This window comes from Cyprinus carpio, chromosome A13, assembly GCF_018340385.1.
Source record: "Cyprinus carpio isolate SPL01 chromosome A13, ASM1834038v1, whole genome shotgun sequence".
In the NCBI taxonomy this organism is placed as follows: Eukaryota; Metazoa; Chordata; class Actinopteri; order Cypriniformes; family Cyprinidae; genus Cyprinus; species Cyprinus carpio.
In genome coordinates this window covers 10,621,704-10,638,581 of record NC_056584.1, presented here as the reverse complement: position 1 = coordinate 10,638,581, position 16,878 = coordinate 10,621,704, and the positions used below count along the sequence as shown (strand labels likewise).

General features: G+C 36.3%; 1 protein-coding gene, 1 long non-coding RNA gene and 1 pseudogene across 2 annotated transcripts; all 3 read right to left on the bottom strand.

The window, feature by feature from the left end:
• On the bottom strand, positions 1-2,063 carry LOC109065951 (annotated as a pseudogene).
• Positions 2,064-6,545: 4,482 nt separating this feature from the next.
• Positions 6,546-8,863, bottom strand: LOC122147199 (elongation of very long chain fatty acids protein 6-like). Its single transcript, XM_042768747.1, has 3 exons — positions 8,784-8,863; positions 7,306-7,457; positions 6,546-6,984 (listed from the first exon to the last, which is right to left on the bottom strand). Exons 2-3 carry the CDS (start codon positions 7,424-7,426, stop codon positions 6,554-6,556), a joined length of 552 nt encoding a protein of 183 aa, XP_042624681.1. The 5' UTR covers positions 7,427-7,457; positions 8,784-8,863; the 3' UTR covers positions 6,546-6,553.
• A 163-nt stretch (positions 8,864-9,026) lies between these two features.
• Positions 9,027-9,766, bottom strand: LOC122147200. Its single transcript, XR_006161483.1, has 2 exons — positions 9,232-9,766; positions 9,027-9,143 (listed from the first exon to the last, which is right to left on the bottom strand). It is a non-coding gene; the product is annotated as an uncharacterized LOC122147200 (long non-coding RNA).
• Positions 9,767-16,878: the final 7,112 nt, after the last annotated feature.

The following is a 16,878-nucleotide window of genomic DNA, read 5'->3' as shown; positions in this document are numbered from 1 at the left end:
TCAGCCATACACATGGTGCCCTCAGAAGAGTGGCTATTTATTCCTTCACTCTGCCACCAGTCTCCTTGCAGCTCTCCCAGGATCTCCTGTAGGGACAAGGCTGGCAGCTCAGGCAGAGGCCCATGGTGAATCCCACTTTCCTGTTGGCCCTCCATCCTCTGAACTTCTGGCTTGTCTTCACAGAAAGAGCTGGAAGCTGGAGGAGTGCCCTCCAAACCACCCTCCCAGCAGCCCACGTCTGGTGTAACAGGGGTCAGCGGCTGAAGGCTGTTGGGTTTTTCAGATGGAGAGTAAAAGAAGCCATGGATGGAGCTGGGATTATAGCCATAGGCATCAAGATGATAGGGGACTCCACCATGGAGCTCATAGGTGACCTCCTGTCATACCTTGCAGCCCAGTTAGGAGGCATCTGTTGCTCTGGGCTTAGTAGAGATGGGCTGCAGTGAGCGTTCATGGCTCTGGCATGATGATGGTGTCCGTATTATGAGGGGGTGCAGTAGCCGGAATCATCACAGACAGACATGGAAGATGGAGTGTCACATCCATAAAGTCCATCCCTTTCCATTTCTTCCTTAATATGATCAGCGTACGCAGGTGGTGGAGTGCATAAAGACCCAGTAACAGCACCAGACTCACTGTTGTTGCTGTTAGAAGACTGTAGCTGAACTGGCGAATTCTGCATTGCACACTATATGGTGATTCGGATAGCCACAACGATTTCTTTCCACCCTTGCATTTCAGCGTGCGAGCTCTCCTATTCTGGAACCATACCTATTGTGAGCAGAGACACCAAGATAAAGAGAGTCAGACTCATAAGAATACAGTAGATTATACTCCCACCATCTAGTCCATACAGATAAGAGCTTTCCTGTCAAAAGATTCAGGTTAATCATTGTGAGATGACATCCAGCAACAGTGGCATATAGTCAGGATGGTTATCTGGGACTGGTATGTCTATTGTTTGCAGGCTGTACAGTTTTCTAAACTAAACAGCAGATAAACCCAAAGGCGCTTACAACATCTCAGATATTGACAGTGCTATCAGTGACAGCAAACAGTATGTTTTCACATAAGGCCTTATTAGCATATCATCTTTACCTGTTTTTATGTGTATCTGCTGATTTTGTAAATGCATAAGAGATACCAACACAAGGAGAAAGAGAGGTTGTTTCTTTATTTTACATAGTTAATAAAATAAATTAAACAACAAACAAAAAAATACTGTTATTTTTCAAACCTGTATGAATTTATTTCATATGTGGAACACAAAAAGGAAAAATTAAAAGAATTCTCCTCTGCATAATGACACCACTGACTTTCATTATATGGATAAAAATATTTTTGAAAATATATTATTTTATGCTCCACAGAAAGCAAGTCATACAGGTTTGGAACAAAATTAAAAAAGATAATAAAAAAAAAAATTGGTGAAATATCCCTTTAAATTCTACTCAGCTGAGTGTGTTTTTATACGTAACGCAGCCCACCTGTATGCGAGACTCTGGCAGTCCTGTAGTTTGGGAGAGACTCTCTCTGAGGCTGATTCCTGGGTAAGGGTCTGTCTCAAATGTGGCACGGAGAAGCTCAACATGTTCCTTTGAGAAACTTGTTCTTTTCCTGCGACTTGCACTTCTTGATACAGTACTGCTTCCAGATATTTTAGCAGATGCATCTGAAAAAGAAGATAAAAATGAGTGTGAAGCTAAACATATTTTTGTTTATAATGTTCTCATAATTGTCATCTTTCAGTTAGTGCAAACTAAACTGCACAAACTTAATATGCATTAGAAACACAACACCAATTCAATGAATGAATACTTCTCCACAATAATAATATATGCAGCAGAAAAACTGTAAAAGTGCCTGACGTTTGGTTTGAGATGGAGAAGCTTGGAAAACAACCTTTTTCTTATGAGATCTTGCATACTAAAACATATGCAACAAAATGTTCACCATTCAGTAATGCTTACCAGTACTATTGTCTCTCCACATGTTGTGTCTTCACTGAAGGAATCCTGGAGGCCAAAGGGGTTATAGGACTCTCAGGCTGCCAGTGAAGGTCTTGTCGTGCTTGATGCTGCCCTGGGGGATATGATTTCTGACCTCTCTGCAGCACCTTTTTATACCTGTGCCCTCTAGTCCCTATCCCATGACCCCCCTTTCACCCACACCTCCCCCATTTAGAAGTGCTTATTATGTATGAAATGGGAATGACATGAGGGACACTCTTTGAAGGCCAGCACTATAGAACATTTAAAAGCTTTGAGAGAAACATTTGGTCTTCAACTTTATAATTATGATATTTCTATCATGTAAGTGATCAAAAAATATCTGATAATGAAATTAAAATGTTAATTTTTTTCGTTTCAAAACTATCTTTAATATTTTTATTTTATATTTTTATGTACTTAAGCTAAAAATAAACAGACTGTATGCTAATGCAGAAGGATTGTTTTGGCATGTTAATCAAACATATTGTATAGAATTACACTTATTGGAAAAGTGTGTAAATGGATGGTGTCTTTTCCTGTAATTCTCCTTTCAATCATTGTAGTCAATAAAACAATAGACTCGATAAAATATTAACTTACAAAGACATTAAAAATATGCTTAACCTAAGTTCAACCAAAAGGCTGTGAATGGATATCTCTTTGTGTCGTATGATCTCTTTTCAAAAGGAACATAAAAGAAACATGTTTGGAAGGCAAGTTAAACAAGGAGAGCGATTTGTAGAATGATTAATAGGACAGTTTGCATGTGTGAGTATTGTCACTCCCTCTCTCTGCTCCAGAGGATCCAGAGGGGATAACAGTCGTTTCAAAGTCAAGGTGGCTGCCAAGCTTGTCAATGCAGATGAGCTGTTTAGATGCGCTGCTGCATTAAGCCAGACTAAAGCAAACTGAACCCTATAATCACAAAAGGACATTTCAGCCCAATACGAAATATAATAGTGATTTTAAGTGATGTTTGGACTGCTTTTGATGAAGTCCAGGTTCATTTGATCTTTTTTGTATTCTTAGATTATTCAATAATGGATACTATATAAAATTTTCATGTAAAAAAATGCAGGATCTGAAAGTTTTTGTTAAACAGTTTGGCAAGAGTGCATTGAATTTATCAATGAAGTTTTCTGCAGTTGTTGTTTTTTTTCTCCTTTATCAGAAAACAAAACGTAGAGCATTGCATCCCCCCATTAATCAAACACACCCTCTTAGCTGATACTGCATTCTGCTGCAGTCTAAATCCAATCAACTTATGTTATTCTAAGATAAATGTGTGAATCTGAGACTTTTCGTTTATTTGTTTTGTGTATAATTACCTGGCAACTTTTGTACACACTATATACAAAGGTTCTTAATTGGCATCTATGGTTCCAAAAAATTTCTCTTTTAAGAACTTTTCACTAAAAGGTTTTTTGCTGAGCCCAGAATGTTTCTTCTAAGGTATTGCTGCTAAAACACTTTTTTGGAAGCTTTATTTTAATAAAAGTGTATGAGCAAATCTATAAAAGTGACTTTATTTTTCCACCTGTTTCCTTATTTCCATATTTAAAATGTTACCTTTTTGTCCTTATATAAACTCCATAGTCTTGCTGTTCTATGGGTAGAACAGTAGGTGGTAGCATTGAGCTTTAATAGCATTACTGCTGCGGCACGATTTTTCTCTCATACACAGTTCTACAATCAGATGCATTCAAACATTACGGATGACATTTTCACTGCCGTTTCTAGCAAATGATTTAAGGGAATAAAATAATTCCTGTTTTTTCTACCTGTAAAAAGAGGATGTCTCTCGAAAAAGAAACATTTTACCTCTGATGTTATTAAATAACTCAAGTGAACATGTACAGTGAGTCTATAAAGTATTGCAGGTACGACGTGTTTTTGTAGTCCAAAACGTAGAAATGAGTTTTAGCACTTCCGGTTCCATCGTCTTGAAGTCATGGGCTTTTTAAAGGTTTTTGGCCAAATGACTGGTCTGTGGTTAAAAACAAGCTCAATATATTTTCATGTTTTATTTTGTGACATAAAATACATCATTGATCCCCCGTTTTATATTGTATTATAAGCTTTTATAATGGTGGTGACGTTGCAGTCATGCAACTGTGATGTAGGTCATTTATGTTTAGCTTTTTACTTCTGGTGGTGGTATTTAGGCATCAAAATACTAATAAAAGATGTGTTCATTTGTGTAAATTGTCATAATGAACAAAACGTGAAAGAATCATACTTTGGTTGGCAGAGCTTATTTTTTGAAATAATCCAAATCCAAGAAAAAATCCTGGGCTTTCTGTCAGAGGAACCAGGGAATTGCTAACATACTGGGGTGCATTTCCCAAAAGCATTGTTAGCTAACTATTGTTAATTCCATTTAACTCTATTGGTAATGACGGAACTTGCGACTATAGTTGCTTCTTGGAAACCCTATGTGGGAAACGCACCCCTGCTTGGTCTCCAAAAATACACCATCACTGCAGCACTCTGTTCCCATATCATTAAGTGAGCAATGAGCATGCAAGTGGCAAAAGCAACAATGCTGGCCATACATGTGTGGTGTGTTAGAGAAAAACCAGGCACTGAGGAGTTAATAGGATCTCAATTTAACAGTATCTCCGCTGCTGTTCCCTCGAGAAAATGATTATGGCTCCAGCAGGGCGATAAGAAGTGTCACCTGAATGGCAAGTTACTGACTGGCTAGTCATGAAAAATACAAAATACGGCTGTCTAATGCCTAACCACATTTTTGTCTGCTAATGGAAAAATTGGCCCAGAACATTTCCAGAGAGTGTTTTTGTCACTATAGTTACTGAATATTAAAACCTCAGAGACTAAATAATGTGATAAAAAAATAACTTCTGAAGAGGCGGCATCATATCCAGCTGCTATATCTTCTACCGTCTGAGAAAAAAACAAAACAAAAAAAACAACTGAGACTGAAAGAAACAACATCAGCGTGCATCTAGGTTTACATTCCTCACAGAGCATGAAATATGTAAACTTCCTCATAACAACAAAAGTATGTCAATGCATAAAATATGCCAGCTTAGCTCAGAAAACCAGTCAGCTAACTCCATCGGTCTATGAAAAGACAAAACAAAAACTTGTAGAAACAGATTTCTTTAATGACAAAAATATTTACACAATCACAATTACTTAATATCAGATCAGGTAGGAAAGATAAATTTACATTTGGCACCTTTATTACATTTTACTTTAAAATACAAAGTTAACTATGCCTTGTAATGTAGGTTAGTGCCACTACATTCAACTTTGTTGTTCCTAATTCAACTAAGTAATTATGTGGCCGTCATCTCCAACATATTTTAAGACAAAGTCATAAAATCTTTTAATGATCAAAATGTCCTTTAAATAGAAATACAAAGGTAGACAAAGTCTTTCACAGTCTTGAACAGGAACAGACAGGAGACCAGAGGACAGACCAAAAAAAAAAAAAAATACCTTGGACAGTAGCAGCAACATTTCAGATGATACTATGTTAAAGTGCATAATTCCACTGAATATTCTCAAAAGGATTGTTCTCTACTATCACATAAAACAGTATCTTTTTAAAAGATCATTTAGATGTAAACCTTATCACTGTAGTTTTCAGTGGAAAAATAAATACCCCCCACAACCATTAAACAATTGTCCCAAATGTGACAGATATACAAGATAAATATATAAAAAACTGTGCATTTTAATTAATGAATCGAGTAACAAACACCATTATAGGGACAGTTAACGGTTCTGTGAAGCACAAACGTGAAAGTCTAATATCAATCGTTCTGGTTTTACTGTAACTTCAGTGAATGAGAGCTGCAGTGAACTCATAACAAACATGCACAGAATGAGAGCGAGAACATGGGTGTCGTCCTTTCAGAGAAATCCAGCCAAAAATGCCCAGTTTAAATGGCTGGGTACCTGTCCAACCAGTCAGCACAGATGATTCAGGTTTCTGTGACATCATGAGGTGGAAACACTGAACTAGTACGCAACACCTCACGCCCAGGAGAGCATGGATAGAATTTAGAAAGGGTGGCCAAATGAAATATGTGAAGTTGTACATTTACATTAGGAATCTTGCAAATCGCTCACTTGTTCTTTGACTGTGTGCACAGATTACACGGATCTTGGCACATGCTTCAACATGTTTCAGCTGGGTTCAGGACATGGTATCAAGTCTCCAAAGAGTAAACAAACATGGACTTTTGAAGATTAGAAACTGTGGCCTGTAAGACAGGGGGTAAGAAATACACAACAAAAAAAACAAGAGTTTTTTTTTGTTTTTAAGTTCTCAACAGCAAAAACAAGAGGTGTATTTGATGCGCTTTGCTCAGCTAATACAGACGAGAAAATAATGAACAGATAACAGCCCTGAAACATAGCTATTACTGTCTGGCTGTTGTTGTTTTTTTTTGTTTTGTTTTTTTTTTTTTTTAAAAGCATACAAACATCTTCATTGTTTACCTTGCTTTAAATCATGAAATAAATATGCATTTTAACAAGGTAAACCTCAGAAATAAAATCTTGTATTCAAACCTCAGAGCTATGCATCACTCGTTTTTGATGCTTGTGGCTCGTTTTGAACCCTTCATGTAAGACTGATAAAAGAAAGAGGAGAAGAGGAGCAGATAGCTGAGATACATGAGTGAAGCCCACACTATGTTATCTATGTAAGAAGGGCAATCCCCATCCTGCATCCATTGGTACACTAGCGCACTTACTGCCAGCCCCATGGCCATCTGAGCAATCTGAGAGGAAGTGATGATGATGGCACAGGGTTTCGGCACACGCACTCCAGCAGCTCGAGCTGTGTAGTAGCTGTACATGAGCGCATGCACGGTGTAATTCATGGTCATGAACCAGCCACCACCGGCGACCTGGTCTTTGTAGGAATACCAGGAGTACACCATCACGGTAATGTGATGATACCAGTGCAGGAAGATCAGCCGCTGCTTGCGCAAGACGATGAACATGGTGTCCCCCTGATAAAGTGAGGACGTGTGTAAAAGGGTTAGAATACATGTTCAAAATTATTTGGCAAAATTACAAAAGACATGATAAAACCTAAAAAATGAAAATTGTGTCAACATTTAGCAACAAAATGGGTCAAAGTTTTTTTTTGGTCCTTACAATAAAAGTCAGGTCCAGCATTGTTTTGAACTCCACTGACTTGCATTATAACATTCAAAATATCTTCCTTTTTGTTACACAAAGAATTTCATACAGGTTTGGAACAACATGAGGGTGAGTAAATGACACAATGGTCATTTATCCCAAAATAAATGAATGAGAAAAGGCTCACCTAGCTCTGGGGCCTTGCTCAGCACAAAGGCACAAGCCCAGAACTTGCTTATTGGCCCATAGTAGAAGCTCTGATCACAAACAGACTGTTTAAAGCCACTGGTTCTGAGAACGTACAACATGAAGCACCCAGTTCTCACTGCTCCAATGATACTGAAAGACAAAAGGCATGATTTGTATATGAATAAGATCTGTAATGGCTGTAAAACTACATCAAATTCATGCTCAACAGTTCAGGCCTCTAATGAACTCTGGAGTTGGGAGAGAAAAAACAAAAACAGAAGACTTGTATGTTGGGCATGTTAGACAGAAACACTGCTATGGTAGCTAGCAGTTTCTGTGTTACACAAATCAATATCAAAACATTAAGTGTTGAAAGTCCAGTTGCCATAGGAGATCTAAAGAGCATGTGATCAGAGGTCACTGCTGCCATCCAATCACAATATTCCATTGTTCTTTTAACTAGCATGCAAAACAGTTACTTTGTGATTGCTGTCATCTCCGTACTCTTTTGAGATTAAAACACCTTCCCCCACCCAAATGAAACCAAAACCAACTTGAAACAATAGCCCACCTGAGATTTAAAAACCACATGAAGTGGTAAATCTCACAAAAACATGTCATTGGCACGCTTAGGTTTCAAACATCATGTCTGCATTTAACAATAGATATTGTTTTCCTGTTGGTACAACCCAAATTATGTAATCTAACACCAACAGCAAAGTAAAACTACAAGGTGGTGTGAAACCCTCCATGACACTGCAAGACACAAAGGAGCATCATAAGAATTATCAAGTCATTTAGTTCAGTGGTTCCCAACCAACACTGCACATTTTGCATCTCTCCTTTGTCTGAAACACCCAGTTCAGTCTTGGAGTCTCTACTAATGAGCTGATGATTTGAAAAATCAGGTGTGTTTGATTAAGGGGACATGGAAAACATGCAGTGATGGGGGGCCTCCAGGAACATGGTTGGGAACCACTGATTTAGGTTTTTCAATATGCCACTTCGATCATGAACTTGTTTTCAATTTTTAAGTATTGTAACTGTATGGAAAAATGGAAGTCTATCAGTCAGTCTCATTAAGAGAAAATTAAGTAGAGAAATACTGCTTTGGGCACAAAGTTTAATGTTTTTATATATTTGATCTGATTTAACTTATTTTAAGTGACAAGAATGTTGTTTTTTATTGTTTTAGGTAACTATTATAACCCTTATGTATAACCATATGTGGGGGAACAAATATGTATCCAGAAGTGGGCTAAATCTGATAAAACCTCCTTTTGTGAGCATCTTCATGTGTAAAACGGTTTAAAAAGTTTTTTTAGCAACTGTAAAAATGATTTAGGTCATAGTATTTTTAACTATAAGTCTATACAATGTCCCCATTTAGGTTGTAAATGTTTGGGTTTACAAATAAAAGGAACCTTAAGGGGGTGATTCTGATGCTCTATAAACTGAACATTAGATTTTACTTACCTAAAGATGGCCAAACTGAGGGACCACAGTATTAACACTCTAACGCAGGTCAAGTCTTTGTCTTCCCTTCATGAAGTGCTGCCCACCAAATACCAGCACTACATACACAGCACCAAACAAAAAGACTTTTTTTCCTAAAAGACAAAACATAACACCAGAAAATTTATTATACTGGACTTCCAAGCACTGGCAGCAAGTGTATTAATACAAAATAATGTCTAATTCAATCAAATACAGTTCTTACCAGTTGCCCTGCATCCACTCGATGGCGAACCTCTCATCAAAGTGACGCTCGAAATCATACTCAGCCAGAGACAGCTGAAATTCAGTCGCATTCATTTTTGAGTCTCCTACAAAAAACTTTGATATAAAAGTGAAGATAATTCAGTAATAAAAAAAAAGGTTGCTGTCCGCTCGGCACCAGTTAACTAGTCCACCTCAAACACACCTGTGCACACACCTGTCGTATCTAAATCAGGGTGGAGTCCCGAGTTTATAGTGAAGTTTAGGGAGTGACTCTCAGCCAAAGGCTAGTTTTGTATTTCCTGATTGGAATACCAGTTTTTGCAATGCAGACAAACTGCAGTCTTTATGTTAAAATGGAAGTTTGAATAGCTGTATACAAACAAAGAGCGAGGAAGAAGCTTGTAAACAAGAGCTGTGATAAAGACCAATTACAATTCAGTATGCAAATGATGATGATGCCGAATATTCTCACTTGTAGGGTTAACAACTTTAAAAATACATTTCTAATTCCTGATTTCTAATTCAGTTCATTTTATACCATAATTTTATGAAAATTATAAAATGTATAAAAACCAAAAAAAAAAAAAAAAAAAAAAGGTTTGTGTTATACCAAGATGCATATAAAATACCTAAAATAGCCTACAATTATCGTTTTTTTAAATATTAATTTCACTTAAATCCGAAGGCTCTAATTATGTATGATATTTATATGTTATTTTAATGTGTAAGCCTAAAAATCTGAAGTTATCAAAAAAAAAAAATCTTGATCTGACAATGTTAAAATGGGCCTATTTTATGGATAGGCCTATGTTAATTGTTTTGAGTGAACTGAATTTAGATTATTATGTATAATTGGTGGGGGGTGGGGTCACTAATCAGTGAATCAACATGCAAAACAGACTAAATGAACGATATCATTATTTAATATTGTTCGCAAAACGTTTGTGTGAATTTCGCTTTTGGCCTTTGAATTGCTATTCAGGAGGCTACACTCAAATTCCTGCCTTTCCACTTCAAATTCAAATTGCACATATTCTAGGGAACTGAAATTATTTTCTTAAATTCCGAATTCTAACATGTAATAATATAACATAATAACATGGAGAGAATACGTACCATATATTTCTGTTTATATTTCTCAAGTCACGCGAGGGCGCTAGTGCTATAGTGTTGCAGCGACCAGTATAACTCAAGAGACCCAACATAAAGGGTAACTGGAATCAGATTTACACTACAAGACTTGCTGTAACACACGCTTTATCAATATTTTTTTCTATAGAGGATTACGTTATTAGCGTAATTAAGGAAATTACAGAATTAGCGTTTCAGTAGGCTACATATAATATTTTAGGCTAAGTTCTTCGTCCCACTTTTAGATATTTTAAACACAAGATTAAAAATGACAAAAACGTTAATAATGTGATCTGTTATGTGAACTGTTATGGAGTTTTTCAAAACATTATACTTGCTAGATCTGCGTGACAGAATCTGTGCAGTTCTCTTCTCTCAGCTGTCAGGGCGCTCTGTGGTTCCCCTGACAATCCTGTAGGTGGCGATAATCTCGTTTCTTTCTGTACAGTCATAGCACAGAATCTTAAGGTGCGTTCAAGTCCTCCTGGGAATTTCGTACGTACGAGGAGGGAAGTCGTGCTGACGACGTGAGGTGCGTTCAAGTCAGTTTCGTCGGAGCAAGATGGCGCTGTATGGCTACCTTCTTTTAATGAATAGCAAGAAATTACAGCAAGGTTTAATAACTTATAGAAAAATGCTAAACGGAGAGATAAAAAAAAATGTTAAAGCCATGTGCAATGTTGCGAATCAAACCATTTCTCGTCTAAAGGTGCACAAATGTTAGGATTTTAGTTGTAATTCATTAACTTGCTGCTTATAACAAGATTAATGATGATCATGATAAATGACAGTTTATAGACTAGTAAACATTGAAATTCAATTAAAATTTACCGTCAACTACAGACGTTGCATCCATTGATTCCGCCACGTTAATCACTGACACGCCCCCAACTCGTACAGATCTGGGTTTAAAGAAAATCCCGAGCTCCCCACTGGTATTTACGATATTGTGGTGGCGTTCATGTGCATTCAACTCGTAAATATGATCTTTAAAAGTAGGAGGTGAACCAGGTATTACAAAAGACAAACACCACAGAAGGCCTGAACATTGGGATGCTTTTATTGCTGCTAGGCAAAGCTTTAAAAGTAGGAGGTGAACCAGGTATTACAAAAGCTGTCCTGACCAAAATTCCGGTATCATTTATAATCATTTGGTGGATTCAATTGGGTTTATGTGTTCACACGTTAAATGGAATTTTGTTTTAGTTCAAAGAGATACATGAGTATATACATGAGTACATTAAAGACCTATAATTCATTTACTGGACACCCCAGGAGTCCTGTCACCTAGAACAGAGAACATAGAGACAGGAATGAAACTTGCTTTATGTGATAAGTCCAAAAAAAACTCAGAGAAATGAATCAAATCTTAATATTTAGTTGTTATATTTGTTATTATTGTAAGGTGATGAAGGAGTCTGCTTTTCAAACAGGTACCATTTTGGACCATTTAGTTGGTGAGGATGTCATTGCAGATTATCTGCTTTTTTCACTGAACAGACTGGAAAGATTTAGATAGGTTTTGCAACAGAATTCTCAGTGATTTTTTGGAAATTCTACAATCTACAAGCACCAGCATTTATTTGTTTGTTTGTCTCAGAAAGCAGAATGTACAGTACAGTAATAGATGATGCTTGTGACAATTTCTTCTGCAAATATGTTGAAAAGTACAATCTTGAAGAGCCTTGCAATGATATTCAGCATGTGCTGAAGAGTATAGCGGTGAATCTCGGCAAGACCAAGCGTGTGAAGGCCATCACTGGAGTTGGTGAGTCGATTCATACAAGCCACTCATTTTTCATTTTAGTGATTTCACACAAATCAACCTCACTTGAACTTCTTAAAATGTTGAAGCATTCACTTTTTCATGAAACATAAATCATTGAACATATTTAACCAATAACACGTCAACTGTTTAGGCAACATCACGTCCAGTTACCAGACTCCAGTGCAGCAGCCTACGATTTCATCAGAGCATTTCGGAAAGGAGAACTTGGAAAAGTTATGCTTGACTAATATTGTTTTAAGTAACTGATTTGTAACTATTGCAATGAAAGCTTGACCTTACTGTATGTATGTTCAAGACTTGGACACTGAGCACATAAGAGAAGCACTTTAATGTTTTAATTAAAAGGTGGTGCACAGGGTATTTGGGGCATGTCTTTGTTTTTATTCTGTAGCTATCAGAAAACAGGTGCATTGAGTATTATTTCTCAACACTGCAGTTGAAACTACAATAAATTATTCAGTTTATTTTGATAAGCATTGGTGTCTTGTATGTGAAAACCAAAGATTACAACCAAACAATCAAATGGCAGCACAAAATTACATCATCTGTTTTTTTTATATATATATAAAATATTTGGCACGTAATTGCTTTGATTTCTAAAATTATAATTTGTCAAATATATCCAACAGCTGGCAAACACAGCTTGTGTAGTGTTTTTATTTAAAAAATAAAATCCTTAATTTCTTTGAGTTTTTAAACACGTGTGCACTTAATACATACTGCATTCCCATTGTTTTGTGGGTTATCAAAAAATCTACTAGAAACACAAAATTGTTTAAATACAACAAATGTTCAAAGCATGACGAAGGTAGAAATTTAAAAACGGGATGTTTTCACACCCACATCAATGGAAGTACAGGTATAGAATGAAGTTTTCTTATTCTAAAAGGGTTACAGCATATCTTTTCAATCTATGTACAAATATTAGATAAATGTGAACATAAATATTAGACATAATAACAGACAGAGGTTCATATAAAAAGGTTCACGTTTGTGTAAATCTTAAGAACAGTGCAGCAGCACAACAACACAGTATTTTTGCCATCCAGTACATGATGTAAACAGCATAATTGAAGTAGTCTATCACTGTGTAGATACTAATGCTCCTGTTGAAGCAAACTATGCAGTCTAACCTTTTAGATCCTATTCCTAAAATGTCTACTAAACTAAACAGAGGTTTTGAATCTTTCTTTCAGCTTCATATCTGCTTTGTTGTGCAATAAAGTACACATTATTAAACATAGATGTTGCACAGTAACATACATAAGCAGCTTATTAAGCTGTGCCGAACTGTCTTAAACTGCCTCAAGGGGCAAAGTACATCACAAAGTTTATTGGTAAGAGCAGAGTGGACAGTCTAGTGGTAGTGTGATCGTGCACTATTGCGCTTGATGTCCTGGTGAGGTAGAGCTCCCAGTCTGTTCTGTTACTGTAGTAATCATCTCTGTGCTCTGAGCTGTCATCCGGACGACGCTGGGCCGACGCATACCATCCTCCGGCTCCCAGCGCCACCACAGCCCCGGCCGCCGCTGCCCCTGCTACCCGAACAGCAGGGGAGCCTCGGGTGCGGGACGTCCGGCCTCCTCGGGCGCTGCCCCGCGCTGAACCCCTGGCTCCTCCCCTGCCGCCCTTGGATATCACCTGATCGCACATGAATGCTGAAAGCAGGAGAAATATCCAGCAGGTGGCAACAGCCCTGTTCATTCTGGATCACACTGGGAATGGAAGAAGAGCATGGAGATGATTCAGAAAAAAAGAAAAAAAAAAAAACTCAATGAGTGTAATAGCTTCTCTGAACTTATTTGTATCTAACTATTTTACCTGATTATTTCAGCGGTTCCTAATTGTATTTGGTCACTTTAAGGCATTTTAAGTCACACTTAAAATGTACAAATGCCACTACATTCACACCCTCAACAACTTTTTAATTCTTTAAATGACCCATGGTTCCAACTGCCTTGAAAAAAAAAAAAACTGAATATATCCGTTAGCCTAATTTTAAAAGTGTGATTTCCTAGAATTGGAAAAGTAAACTTTTACAGTGTAATTTGCCAAGCTCTGAAATATTGAGAGAGAGAGAGAGAGAGAGAGAGAATTATAGAGAGAGAGAGAGAGAGAGAGAGAGAGAGAGAGAGAGAGAGACTCGCTTGTCAGGGGGCCTTGGAGAAAAAAGGGTTGCATTAGATAAAATATTTCAAACTTCCAAAAATATTTGTAGGCTTTGTGTTTATCATATTTTGTGGAACAAGTGCATAGTTTCATGTGATTAATTACACCTGCTAGGACACCTCTGAACTTGAGAGGAATGTTGCAGTGTAAAAAATCTTAGATATTTCAACAGAGAAAAAAAAAATAAAGAGTGAAATGCTACAGGAGAAAAAAAAAACTTATTTAGCTTACCATTACATTTCATTCAATTTTTTACTGTAAAAATATTATTTACTTATTGTTTAAATCTGGTTATTAACAGCCTTCTGCAATGTAGGCCTATCACGTTTATTTTTATATTTTATTTAGAATTTCCTTTTTTTTATTTATGTTGGCAGTTATGTCAATGGAAATACTTTACATTTATTTATTCATTCATTCATTTATATATCTTTTTAATTTAATTGTCCTTGCTTTTAAAATGTGGTATTTACTGTCGTGTGTTTAATGAAGCGAAATGGGAAGAAATCAGGCTATTCTCCAACTAGGTCACAATAATACAGCCATTTACGGCTCACAGTATCTGCTAGAGAGGTGAGAAGATTTTTTCTTATAGTATTCTTACTGTACACAAGACGCTTAATACAATATATGACGCGAAAAATTCACACAGCGTTCGCTTGGTCATAAATTCAAAATGGTCACGAATTCATTTTTGGGTTTTTTAGCACACGTTCATTTTGTCATTGCAGCCTCTATGAGAAAAGACACAGATATGATGGTATTCACGCGACGGTCGACTGATGTTCGCACAAACACAAGGCGTTTCAGAGTCTCGCGACTGTGTCTATGTAGTATAGCCTATGTATTATTGGGCTTATGGATGCTACACATCTACAACAACCCGTTTATTATGGATGTTCATTCATTTAAATCCTTTTATCTTTAGTCATATCGAGGTACTTACCTCCGTTTGTGCCCGTGTCCACAGAATATCCCACGATATCTCACTATCATGTGTGAGATCAAATAAAATGCACGCGTTATGTAAGGCAGCACTGCTCGTAGTGTGTGCTGCTGCTGCTGCTGGAGATTAATTAAAACATGGCAGGTGTAGTCATCAGGTTTGCTGCTGTAATGAAAAGTAGCCTGTGTTCAATGGTAAGAAAAGCAGCTGAATGCATTTAGATGAATATGTTGTTTAAAAGGCTTTCTAAAAAAAAATTATAATTATAGTATTTTTAAATTGTAGCCTAATTGATAGGCCTAAATGCTTGAAAACACACAATGTGGAAATCCAGTTTATGGACATGAGCAGATTTATGAACTGTTCATGTATGGGTGTCATGGAATGGTCTCAACTCGGGCCACAGCCAATATTCTGGAACTGTTCTTTAGGTTTTGAACCAAACCAGCAGTCTTTAAACACAATAAAATAAATAGCTACATGCCTATAATGGTCTGTGTATCAGTGAATATTTTATACTCACTGTTGTTTTGTAAATGTACAGGTGATTCTACAAACGTTAAATTTCCATTCTTTCATTTTGCATGTAAAAATATTGCTGATCATTAACAAAAAATATAGTAAAATTTTTTTTTTTTTTAAATGGTATAGTCGTTCTTTTTTTCATAGCTGTGTCTAGAATCACAAATAGTGTCCAAATTGGGGCAACTAAACCAGAGTCAGTAAGGAAAAAATGAAAGAAGTCGTGTTGTAGTTATTATGGAAAGCTTTCATGCATGGTTACTTTTTGATGTGGTCACAAAAACATCAAAATGCAAAACGTTTTTTCAATTAACTGCCATATTGCTTTTATTGTTACAGTAGAATACAAAGACAAAAACAATGCTGCTGGAGAGACATTTCATTCACTTTGATAAATAACTAGCAAATCATATTCTTCTCCCGAGTGTCAAAATGTGTTATTCTGAATACAGTATAACTCCTACTTTCCAAAAACAAGTTATGTCATGCTGTAGTAAATCCAGTGCTAATTTTCTCAGTAAATGTGAAATTGATTGAAAATTATATTACTAAGAAATATATTTTTTTTTGGAAATGTACTGACAAGTAAGGACTAAAATAATTAGCTCACCTGCTACATCTATTATCTTACTATTTACATATTATTAATATTTTTATTCAATATTAATATACACTACTGTTTAGAAGTTTGGGGTCATAAAAGAAATGAATGCTTTTAATCAGTAGGGATGCATTAAATTGATCAAAATGACAGTAAAGACCTTTATAATGTTACAAAAGGTTTCTATTTCAAATCAAATGCTGTTCTTTTGAACTTTCTGTTCATGAAAAAGAAGCTGACAAATATTGAGCAACACAACCATTTTTTAACATTGATATTAATAAGAAATATTTCTAGAGCACCAAATCAACACATAAAATGATTTCTGAACAATCATGTGACAGTGAATAATATTTCTCAGTTATACTGTTTTATATGTATTTTGATTAAAAAAAAGTGAAAAAACAGACCCAAACTTTTGAATGGTATTGTATTGTAAATAGTATTTTACTTTTAAAAGTATAATAGTTTTGTGATACCTTCTGTCTTACTGTCATGTTTTGACCAGCAGGTAGCGCCACAGCTACAGTATTCTCTAAAAACCTCCATCACAGTGCTTTCTCAGAATTAAACAATAAATGTTTTTTCATTCAATGGACGTTTCCACACAGACTAATGCAAGACAGGAACTTAGTCATAATCTTTATGATTTGCTGATGGAAAACAAAAACCAAAGAGCAGATGACTATTA

What these genes read in the sequence shown, in the direction of transcription:
- LOC122147199 (XM_042768747.1), bottom strand. Translation starts at nt 7,426, where the DNA reads ATGTTGTACGTTCTCAGAACCAGTGGCTTTAAACAGTCTGTTTGTGAT. An exon ending in GAGCAAGGCCCCAGAGCTAG is followed by an intron (nt 6,985 to 7,305) that starts GTGAGCCTTTTC and finishes CACTTTATCAGG; the next exon opens with GGGACACCATGTTCATCGTC.